Below are 13,051 nucleotides of genomic sequence, written 5' to 3'. Positions count from 1 at the left end.
TTTATTTTTGCTACTCTCTTTAGATAGCCAACCACGGATTTGAATGCTTTTAAAACAAGTATTTCGCGAAAAATTAATAAGTTTGTGAATACATACAGAACGACTGTACTATAGTGACAGAGTCATAATTTCTATCACATTTTATCCATTAGATGTATAAGACCAGAATATAGCAAATTACGTATTTCATAGTAATATGAGCTAGTTCTCCAGCCAGGATCTTTCATGAAAAATTTAAATCTATTTCAAGCTAGATCCACTTTTGAACGATACAAAAATCTGGTACTTTTGTATTATACCGACCTCACCTAATAATTATAACCTAACCTAACCTAAGGTTGGTAAGGTCAGTGGTTATGACCATTTTGTTAAATTAAACCAACTAAATCTTATTTGGAAGTCAATTTATCGGTGTGGTCGGTATAATACTTAAGTACTAATAATCTTCTAGCTAAAACCTGTAGGTTCCAAAATTACCAAGCAAGCATTATATAAACCTAACTATACATTTCATGGCATACATACATCGTCGGTTGAGTGTTGATATAATATACACTTAGTAAAATAAATTTGACAAATCTTATATCTCCCAAAAAAGTTACAGATAAATCAACCAAATCTTTTGGCACCATAATCTAAATTATAGTAAGAGTGAATGATTCTCTGAAACTCCGAGCTAAAGGAACTAAGAACGTAACGCTAGTGGTTAAATATTCTTGTATACACAAGGCGATAACCTACTGAATAATTTACAAGTTCCGTGAGTGAAACCTGCCGTAAGACTCCACGAAGTCAATAAAACGTTCTTTTGGTAAAATACTTTATAATTCTGATGGGAGATATTGACTGTAAGTTGTAAAAGTCACTATACATTTTTAAATAGGGCTCAATGAGAGATATTGTACTTATTATGTGTTTCAATTTATGATTGGAGTATTTTAACTTTGGGTTGGTAAAAAAAAATTAAATGGGTGCCTAATAACCATTTACATTAATTACAAATTTGTTTATAACAAAAGCTTACTGTTATAAGCTCTCTTATTGTTATAAGCCTATAAACTTTATATACTGATTGGCTCATTTAAATGACCTCTTCATGGATTATTTCTGTAACTCTATCATGCACTTTTATGTTTTACACTATCTTTATGTTTTAAATGGTAGTTTTAATAATACTTATTATACTACAAATAATCTGATTGTAAGTGTTAAATAATGATTACCCTATTGATCTAAACAAACTAAAAAGATTTCCTAAATATAGTGTGCCTCATAAAAACACCCTTGTGTGCTTAAAAAGGCCTTTAACACGTGGAAAACATATTTCTTTTTAGGAATTTAATTCAGCGTAAGCCTTGTCGTGTAAAGGAGCGGCGAATATCTGAAATTCCTGACGAAAAGAAACGTCCCATCTAACACGGTTGGATAAATTGGTACAGTATATTTTAAGACTTACAGTAGTGTGTTGGAATATAAAATATTCGTAATAGTTAAATTATTTATAGATTAAATTGACTTTACATTTATTGAAAGAAAGTTAAGTTAAAGGCTTTAAAATGTTGATTAAGAAAATGTAACATAGTATGAAATTATGTATTTTGTATAGACATAAATTAATTTGGAGTTAATTAGATACAATATTTCAAATAATCTATACAGAGTACAATAAACAAAAATTATATCGGTTGAAATTTTAAAAACAATGTAAGCCTTTCATCGCTTAGAGAGTATAACAAAATTTTATTTAGATCATAAGGTTTGATGTAGGATATTTCTTGTCGTAGAATATCCTCAAACACAGAACCTGAAAACTCTGACATCACTGTAAGATTAACAAAGTCAGCCGAGAGAGTTTCTTCCCTGCTTAAAGTTTAAGAAGCAAGAAAGTATCTCCGTGTCATAAGAGAAAAAGAGCGTCGGATTAAATTTGTTCAAGACTCCAAAAATTCACTTTGACATTTTCAACGAACAGTGTAATTCAAAAGTCACAAATAAAATAAAATCTTTAATAAAGGTGGGGATTTGTTCTAAAATGTTCCCCATGTTATCCCCTCCATACGATAACAAATCATTCTTTTATTTTTATGTATTAACTATTAAAATTTAAGGTAATTTAACCACAATATTTTCTGAACAGTAACACACTTATTTATCTTTAACTTGTTTATAAGTTTAGTTTTTTATGTGCCAAATATAAAATTAATCTTTGAAAGTATAAAAGTAGGCACCATTTATATAATTATTAGTTTTTTTACAAAATAAACAAATATGCATTGACTGAGTCTGCTCTGTTGAACTGATAATGATTTCGATCTTTAATCATGTATAATTATGCAAGATGATTCCATTAATCTAAAATAATAATTCAGTAATATAATACAGTATTTAAACAAAAGGTCGTTTAGAATATAGACTGATGGATACATTTGGTATATAATTGATATACACATGCCAAAACTATGGTAAAAATACTTATGGGTTTCCAATTTTTATTTACAATTAGTTGGATCTAAATTGAATGTAACACTAAATGTTATACAGTATATCCAAAACATGAGATTGACAAGTTGTACATCTGCACCCTAGCTGCATTATACTCTCGGTTGTGGGAAACTTACATAAACGACGTAAAATTTATTCGATTGAGATTAGATACTCATTAGACCCAAAATACGAAAAACAATCATGGCATGAGCTCAGTAGGTTTACACTATTGACTCCTCTTCAAATTAGAATAACAACTTAATTTCATAACAATTTGCTTTTCCTTTCATACTTACGTTCGTGTATTTTGCATCGATGTTATTATTGTCAACGAACTTATATCATTTGTAAAATAGCGTTTGCGTGATGATAAATAAATGACCCATTAACAGCAATTGGGAGTAACGGTATGTTAGGAATAACCTAGTGTTGTAAAAGAAGAAAACACAATTTCACAAAAACACAACACCAGTTTCAGAAATGTATGTATTTCTGTAATTAGAACTACAAAAAGAGAAGAAAAATACGATTTAATCAAAAACAATTGTTGATTTTGTTATTATTGAGATTTTTCGTCCTAGGACGCTAAGCAAGAGCCCAGGATTGTTTTCACATTACTTCAGGCTAGACCTTGGGGTTGCAGCATTATCACTTGGATAAAATCTATTGGTGATTTGGCAGGATTTGAACCCGGGACCTCAGGGACCGAAGTCCCGTGCTCTAACCACTAGACCAGCTCGCTCCCCCCATTATTACTATTACCATTATCAGTTGTGATGAAGACGCCTTTATAATGGCATGTTTTTTGTTTCTCATTCACATCTTAGGACGCTAGGTTCTAGCCTTAAACTGACACTACTTCAGTCTAGCATAAAGGGCCCGAAGTTCCAAGCTCTACAACTAGTCCTCGCTCCCCACACCATAAACCCATATATGAATGATGAATCAGTGTAGAATGGATTGGAACATCTTCTCTTGCTTTACTGACTAAGAGCCAGTATGCCTCAGTATGCCTGAACGAGGGCGCAGTTTCGGTCCATTAAAAAGCTACTTACTTCTCTCGGGGTCGGACTGGTGACCTTTTGATTGTTAGGCGAGCACTATAACCACTCAGTTACCCATTTAGCCTTGAATAAAGGTTATTGTTTTATGGTATACAGTATAGCTACCAAGTTATTTATTTAAAGGCTTACGTTAATTAGAATTGATTGATAACTGTAAAAAAGTGTTAAAGTATCAAAGTTTGTACGTTTGGATAAATATTAATAGTAGTTTACGCAACGATCACGTCAAGTTAGATCGGTTAACGACTCAAGTAGACAATTCAAGGTACGAGCCCTGGCGAGTGCCTTAAATACTTCTGCGAGTGTCTTTAACACGATTTACGTGAGTTGTGTACACTACTTTACCTACGACAGGTTTTTAATTACTAATATTATACTCAAAACTTCTAAGAGAGGTTATGTTTTTGTTTATAAACTCTCATTGCCACTGACATTGATGCCACTCATTGTACCAATCACTAATTGCACCAATCGTTAACAATTACATTGGCAAACAGCTGATTAACAGAAGTTCGAAGCATTACAATTTTACTTCTCTTCTCTCAATCCTTGAACCTCATTGGTCTACTACCCTTGTTGTTAAGTGAAACTATGCTGTTATGTAAGTAAATAATGTGGTAATGTGAAACTTTTTAATTCCAAGAACTGAAACGGCCACTTAAAAAACAATTGTAGGCCTAGGACTTAACAAATGTACACAAAAGTCTTTCAGAGTTGTTAGAGAGTCAAAATAAAAACCGGGAATAGAGAATCTTTAGCTTACAGATAATAAGCTACACAATAATATTACTTAAGAACTATAAGTACTTTACTGTAAACGACGCTTGATAATTATAGCCGAGAAGTGAAAAGCCAACTTTTAAGAGGCTTAACTGTAATTTAGAAGTATCAAGAAAACTTTAGTTGTAAGCTTACTGATGTTTAAGCAAGAACTTAGGTTTGACAAGGATTCACTTTCAGTAGTATTGAGATGCTTTATCAACGGCTATGAGGAAAATGTCTAATTACTATACTAATCAAAGTTATTATGGATTTATAGCATCCATAAAGTATTTAGGAGTTGTAGCTTCTAAGCATTAAAAAGGAATGGTTAACGTATATTTAACGATAGCGATATACTGCTTATAGAATATAAACGTTGCATAGCCTTACTGTTTGATTAAATATGTTGTGATATTGGGGACTACTACAATAATGGTACCAAAACTTTTGCAACCATTTTTTTACAATTTGAATCGGATTAATTTGGTATGTAAATGTAAATTGTATTACATAACTACAGACTGGTATATTGCATCATATAGTTGTAAGCCCCAAAACACTGCATTAACCTCCCCCTTCTGTTGAGATATGAGGGGTTGGCGTTATCTCTTGGTATTAATCAGTTTCAAAGTTGGGGTTCACTGAATGTTTTCACACCAAACTTAACATACATTTCTGATAACCACAGAGTATTTGGCCTTATTTTTGTGAAATTTTTTATATATACTCTGATCTACTTTTTAGAGGCCGTTTTCCAACATGTTTATCTGCACTAAATGTAGTTGAATATAGTCGTCGGTCTTAGGTTAGAAAATCATAAATTGATACCCAGAGGCAAGCTCTATGTTTGATAAGATACAGGCCAAAGGGCCTCTGCTGTCTGATGACATATTGAATTATCACATGACATCACTAAATGTATTTGATGCTCAGTGGACATTACGTTTGAAAGATGTTTGGCAAACAAAGAGCTCTTTCCCCCTTTGATTAATATTTAATCCGTCATAGATTCATACGGTTCTGCTTAGTAAAAAAAAATATTGAGACCAAGAATACGTTTGTATTAATAGTCTATTTATAGTTATAATACGTATCAATAGTTAAAATGCGTTAGTACATTATGATTTTCAAAACTTCGAAGATACATTTTTCAGTTCTGTATAAATAATAAAACAAACTGTTTGACAAACAACAATGCTTTGCATGTCTTTCATACTTTAACATCTACTGCACATTTCTACATCTGATCACTTGAAGTATACATTCCAGATTTTAGTTAATCTAAAAATGATGTTCCAAAAACAACAATTTATGGCATTTGAAAGTGAATGTATAATTAATTACGTGTTATTCAATAAATTCTGATAAACTCAGAAGATTCTGAAACAACAAAATAATTAAAAATATTATTTACATGAAGAATATCTTACACCCTGTAGTTAACTGGTTTAAATATTAATGTTAATTTGATTATTTTTCTGGCATAGCTAAACTAGTGAAGGTTTCGGTCTCTGTAAAAAATGGATAATGTAATTAATCCCTTGCTACGAAAGTTAATTGTTGGAACTTAAATATCTCTAAATGTGAATATAAAAGGTAGAATTGTATTGATTTCAGAAACTAACCAGGGAGAAAAAAATATCAGTTTGTAACCAAGCAGGATTTCTAAATGTGGATATATAAAAATTCATTTCAACATATTGGTGTGGATTTAAACTTTTAATAATTTGTTCCAGGATGCAAAGTAATATTTTATAAGGTTGCAACACAAGGTACACTTTGTTCACAATAGCAACTGTTTTTCCCATGTTGGATTTCATCTTGACGTCTTTGTGTAAGTTCTTTAAACTTTAAGCAGGGATAGAAAGTCTTTCTTATAAACTTTTTCAATTTCTTTTCTATTGCCCAGCCTGACATTAAGTAAAGAATTGGTATTTAATACAAATAAAGATTTTATGAGCCTAAAATAGGGATGTTCTGGATATTTGTGCATTAATAACTACTGTCCTAAAGAATTTCGTTACTACTTTGTATTTGCGGACTAGTATGGAATATGTTTCATAGCTTAAAACACAACAAACTTTTGGCGCCCCCGTGTGACATAACCTAAAAATTTTCGACCTACCTAGTTCCAAGTCCCTTCTACATTTTAAGGTAATAGATCCAAAGGAATCCAACAAAATACCATGATGTAAAAGTTAAATAAATATTCCAAATTGATGTTTAATAATTTACAAATGTTTTATTCTAAATCTTCAATATTGGTCACTACTCTTCATTTGTAGGTCATCATATAAATTTCTCAGTCAACTTTAAGGAAGATTATTCACTTGAACTGCTTTCTTTAAACTAAACCTAAATATAATTGCATATATTTATTTTATAATTTAAATATATATCTTTTGTTAAATATATTACTAATTAGCTTACAAGTGCCCTTAAAATGTCAATAAAATGTAAACAAAAACATTTAGCTGACTTATATGCTAATTTCGAATAGTAAGTGTATTTCAAAGAATAACGTGGAAAATATAGAAGCCAGTGAAGCTGAGCTCTAGGCAAGTTCCAGTATAAAATATACCTATACCTACTAGCGTATTGGCTATATTTTTGCACGATTATAGCACAAGAGTTTAGTATTACTTACATGAATCTCAATGTGACGTACTAACAAATAAAATGTTACCACGTTTATAATATTTAATTATATGATTAGTAAGATATAATCTGTTCTTCCGGCTATTTATTAACCTGTTGATTATGGTTCTGTCAGATCTTTCCTAAACATTTGCATAATACTAGTATTAAGTCTGTTAAATTTAACTAATCCTGGAAAAATAAATGATAACATTATTGCGGTCATGATTATAGTTCAATTATTACATTATTATGTTCACTTCGTGTTCCAATCATGTTCATATATTTTAACTTTTGTTTGTATTTAAATTTGCAAAAAAATATGTTGAATAATAAATCATATTTTATTGCAATATGAATACAGTACATAATTAGTATTTTTACGATAAACGTTTCAATATTGTCCACGAACTCATATGCAACTTATAATCAAAGGTTTACAGATAATATATAGAATAATTAGGTAACTAAACAAAGGGTATTGAGTATAGCAATCAGACAACTAACGCCTTACCTGTCGTAAACAGCAAGTAACAGGCAAGCTGGACCATAATTAAATCCACACAGTTATTTCCCTCGTTTATCCACACTTTCCATCGTGATTTATGGTAATCCAACACTTTTTACACTCCTCACCTCACGGTAAAAATTAAAAAATCTTCCATCACTGGTGTTTCACTTTACAACGCATTCAGTGTTTAAAATATTTACAATGTAAATTTACAAATAATTTTAAAACTCAAACAAAAAAAAAAACTTTTTGCTTTTTGACTTGTCAGTTGAAAAAAAAATGATCAATGCTAAATTTTCATTTATCTATAAATTTTGATATTTTAATTACGTCTTTAAAATATGTTACGTGTACAATACGTTAACTTTATGTCACACAAAACATATAAAAGACATCAAAAACATGTATCTACGTGTATTCGCACTAGTTTCTCACGAGTATCGGTGTATCACGAATACTACTTCACTCCGGGGTCGTCACAATACTGAGGTCCGACGCTCGAGCGCTACTGAGTGTTGTGGCGATACCCCCCTCGATTTCACCCCCTTTAAATTACCCCAACTCACCCCTAGCGCCGCGACGCCCCCTCCAGTCTAGAGCGGTGGCGCCTGCATCCATCCCTCTCATCAATGTTGATGATTACCCGTCTAATTTTCATGAGTGTTGTAGTTTAATCAAGATCGCTCTTGTGTTTACTTGATCATTAACAAGATGGTACTTGATTTCCTCTTGAATTTGTAGTTTTTGTATGATAATTTTTTTCATGCAAACTTTAATTTCTTTCAATTATTATTTCATTTTCTCGGGGTTAAAACAGTTCTCTATAATGTATTAAAAATCCATCTGTTTTCCTGGTGTATTCAAAGATTTTCTCAAAATGATGTGGTTTAGTAACATTTTTTTTTAGTTTAGTTTATAAACATTTTTTTTTATATTAGCTGTCAAATATTCCAGTTTAAGGCTATTTTACCAAATGGTTTGTACAATTTAATAAAGAACAACAATATAAGGGAATAATATTTTTTTTCTAAAAATCATAACACAAACCATTCTACTATAAGCTCCCATAAAAAAATATAATTGCAAAAGTTGTAGGTATAGAAACATTTTAACGCAGTAACTAGGTTATTGCTTTGCACCAACGCTATTGGTTTTGCATCAATCAAAAATACCAACAAAAGGTTTGTCCCCGTCGCTCCGTCGAGACACTAAGTGCTTGTGACAGATTCTGATGACATTTAGGTGACCCGTTCTCTCTTAGGGCACGTTTTAGGGATTTGTCTCTATTAGTCTTTTCGCCTACACTTGGTTTTAATTCCCCACATCCGTTGAATGACGTCTTCATATTTTTATTATATATGTTTTCGCACATTTAAGATTGTGCTTCGGATTGTAAATAATCACCTACCACTTGTTATATGTTTCAGTATGTCTGTAATATATTTAATATAATAATAGCCTGTGAAATTTATTACTAAATTAATTTGCAGTTATCCGAACATAAGCCTGGTAACTTGTTTATAAAATAATATATTTAAAGCATTGGTGTATATCATATCAAAAAGTAATGTGTAAAGTTTTTTAAGGGAAATTAAAGGGAAGACATAATACACACTGTGGTTGTTAACACAAAACACTACTTTAAGTCCTAAAATTATACTAAACCATAAAAAAAATTATACAAATTAAAATTATACAAGAGAATGAACAACCCACTTTAATTCCACCATTTTAACTGAATGAAAAAAATATAAACATAAACGTTGCAAAATAATAACATTGATCATGTGTTAAGAATCATATTTTGTCGACAACTTCTTTTTAGTCCTCACCCTAAAATTTACACGACCGATTTTGTTCTCAAAACTAATTATAAACAATTAAATACAAACAGTGAAATGAAAAGTAAATATACAGAATACAAAACAGTTCAATCACATTTCCTGTTACAGTTGCAGTAAAAATCTTAAAGCAAACAAATATAAACATCTTCTACATAGTAAAATCAATGGTAATAGGCAAGCATGTTTCTTTGAAACTTTTTTCTCAGCTCGAGTGCATCTCAGGGAAAATCTACGCATAATGTTGCAAATATATTTCCTGCAGTTTTGTATAGTACCTTCATAAATTAAAATAGGTTAAAAAATTAAATGTTAAATATAAAAAAAATTAACATGGGCTATATGGGCTGCCATGCTGATGACGTAATAATAATTACACGGATTTAACAACGCAATATAAACAGAAAATCTAAACAAAATGGAAGATATTCCAAACACAAGTTTTGTATATAGCGTAGAGTGAAAATTGGAAATCTGTACATTGCATGTTTTTGGTCGAGTTTCCGACCAACGGACGACCACTAGTAAATATAAATACAAATAACGCAAAACAATAACATAAATCGTGTGTTATGAATCGTATGTTGTTGACATCTCTTTATGTTTTACTTATTTCACGGGTCTTTAACACCTTAATCAAATGATAAAAACCAGCAAATTTAGGTACTTGAAGCTAGCTATTCCTGACAAAGCCTGTCCTATCGATGATTTATTAATGTCCTACGCAAAACTAATGTGAACGACAAAAATCTCTTTCACGTCAGGTTTGTCAAGGCTAGTCCAGTGTAGGGAGGCTTTTGATAGGTCGTAACTCATTACGCAAGTACAACCGTAAACTCTGTAACGTAATTTTTTTGTATTTGTGAGAAATATGATGACCCTCGGAAAAAGCGATCCTGTCCGTGTAATGCCTGATGATGGTTTCATATTTAGCCGAAACTAGTTGTAAGAGAAACCAGTTTTATCGATACAGTTATTAAACCCAAATGGTTTAAATGGTGTTATTAAATAAATATAAACATACTATATGCAAGTGCAAGAATGCTTGTGATGCTTTGGATAGTTTTTTACTAGCTAAAATAACTAAACGAAAAATCTTCGGGCTACGTATTATACAAATAATTAAAACTGTAGAAAAATCAAGTTATCTTCTACCAACAATCTCCTAATTAGTCTTAAAAACCGGGCTAAAAAAGAGAAACCCTGATATTGCATCTAAAATGAACAAAGTATTACATCAATTATTTTTACAATATAATTATTTTTACCAATTCAAATATTTCAAATTGTTAAAGAGAGTTCGAAGAAAAGCATTGTAAATTATTGAGGAGGAACATGAAGTGCTTCTTTTCAAAGTCGGCTCCTATTGATTTTCTGTCTGTAGATTACATAGAGAGATATTGTTGTGTATTGTGTTCAAAGTAACTGTGTCACCGCTATTTAGTTCAAACCATTTCTTAGGTGGGAAAATATTATTTTACCAATTATATTTAATTGCCTATTGAAATATGATTTTCAATGCCACATACGTTCATGTATTGAAATAACTTTATATGATTTATTACTTGAACGTATTATTTAAATACGGACTGATTATTTTTTTAAGTGGTGAAGAATTTAATAAAGATATAAATGTGAGTTTTTTTTAAGGATAAAAACTTTTAACACTCAGATTTATTTCAAGAATTTGAATTCGAAATAACTACGGCTAACAACTAAGATGTAAATTTAAGATGCTACTCGTAAATTAGTATGTTTTTAGCGAATTACTGCATAGGGAAATAGCTATTACCGTAGGTGGCATGGTGAGACCCAACCCAAGATGCATGGAGTAAAAGGTTTACTGGTTAACTGACTTTACCCTCTGGTTAGTCGGTTGGGTTTTCTTAACATTTTCCAACCCTGTTCTCACGTTGTTCTGACCTTGGAGGTTTTCTGATGCCTTTACTCCATACATCTTGGGTGAGACCATCAATATATAACAAACATTGTGTTTATATTTCGACGGGTGAGACCTAGGCCCGGGACCGATTTTCTTTTTCATTTTGATGTTCTCAGAGGCCAAAAACACAATTAGTTCAAATTTTTATATATGTACATGTGTGTGTCCACGAACGTGACAACTTCAGTAATTTTTTATTAAATATGGTTACAGGTGAAAGGCGGAATAAATGTGAATGAGTTCGCAAACAAGCATGATCGGACCATGGGAACGGGGTTTTTTCGGAGGGTTTTATGGGAAAAAAATTGGGTTTTCTTGTTTTTGACCCTCAAAAAAAAAAAATTACCAATTTCTCTCAAGACCTTTTTAAATAGCTTAAAAAATAATTTTGTATATCAAAGTGTTTTTGTATGGTTAATGGTAACGGAGAAAATAAAATAAATTTTAATTTAAAATTCCCTTGTTATTCTAATGGAGAATATTGTAAAATGTTATAGTTTGCTTGTTTATGGATTTATTTTGATCAAACTTGGCAGATTTATTGATTTTATACTAAGCTATTATTATTTCACTAAAGAAATACACTTTATTAGTTTCATTGTAGCAGCAAACTTAGGTGCTCGATTAACCTAGTGTTATTTAAATAGATTTAATTTGAAAATCTATTCAGACAATGAAAATTCGCTTAGTCGGCAGGTTTTCTGCGGCGGGGGTATTTAGATAATATTGTGTACGACAAGGGCTTATCCTAATGTCTTTTTTGAGGGAGTGGTCCAATTCCTGGTCTGGTTAATATCCTAAGTCCACCTTTTGTCAAAAATCATTAATTGATCATTAATAGCTCAATGACAAAAATAGGACTTGAAACTGGTAACGATCTCGCTTGGAATCGAATCAGGGACCTTCAAATTTTAAGGCGAGCACTATAAGCAATCTGCTGTCTAGAAAGGTACATGCTAAACCTATGTAAAAAGGAACAACTACTATGATTTTATTTTTATTACCGATCTTGTCAAAACAAAAGCACTCGAATGATTGTCTGTACAATCAACAGTTTGTTTTGTGCCGTAGATGGATTCAAAGAAGCCATAACGGTTAAGCTGGAATGACGAGACCTCTTCATGATATCTGAGCTGGGGTTCTTTTGTACTCTCCCCATGTTGACTGTACGACAGTAAAGGTTTACATTCTAGTGCTTTTACTAAAACCAACATTTGTTTTGTGAACAGTTCTATTTCTGTATATAAAGCCTCTTTATACGTGGTTTTGTGGTGTAAAATAAACTTCATAATATTAGACATAATTTTTGTATTTTTTAGTTAAAACATGTTTACCCTAAAGGTTATTCGACAGAGAATTGGAAAACAATTATACCCAATCAGATCATGATGGGAACACAAACTAAGGTTTTGGCGACATGTTTCATTTTAAAAACCGATTACAGACTTATAAATATTTAGAATATGTCAAGTCCAATATTACCACGATATTTCATACAATCAGATTCTTGTTATTAATTTCATTTCAATTATTTATTTTATTTTCAGCAAGGAGATTAAAGGGAAATGTTATATGCAAGTAGATTTAATTTAAAAAAAATTGGAGTATTGAATAATACCATAAGGATTATTATTCTAAAAGTTCAAACTTACGTTGCATGACATAATATTATTATATTATTTAATTTATTCCACAGCATTGTCAAATGGAAATCTGAATTGTAAATTAATTTAATTTAACACCTCAAGGGGGTATTAATGCTTTAAAAAATATCTACCATTGAATTTATAACAACTTTAGAAGGGTAGTT

At 31.1% G+C, this 13,051-nt stretch overlaps 1 protein-coding gene across 1 annotated transcript in view; it reads right to left on the bottom strand.

Annotated features, from left to right (window-relative positions):
• The window catches only part of LOC128997197 (uncharacterized), a 36,144-nt gene extending 28,467 nt beyond the window's left edge, over positions 1 to 7,677 (bottom strand). Inside the window, exon 1 of the mRNA XM_054422793.1 lies at positions 7,462 to 7,677. Coding sequence (XP_054278768.1) covers positions 7,462 to 7,498 — 37 coding nt within the window. The 5' untranslated portion in view covers positions 7,499 to 7,677. The remainder of the gene's footprint in view (positions 1 to 7,461) is intronic.
• Positions 7,678 to 13,051: the final 5,374 nt, after the last annotated feature.

The sequence above is a fragment of the Macrosteles quadrilineatus genome, unplaced genomic scaffold, assembly GCF_028750875.1.
Source record: "Macrosteles quadrilineatus isolate MER2022 unplaced genomic scaffold, UCM_ALF_1.0 Scaffold_6__1_contigs__length_79288215, whole genome shotgun sequence".
NCBI classification, from domain to species: Eukaryota; Metazoa; Arthropoda; class Insecta; order Hemiptera; family Cicadellidae; genus Macrosteles; species Macrosteles quadrilineatus.
Note: the sequence above shows the minus strand (reverse complement) of the source record. Positions and strands in the feature narration are given on the sequence as shown.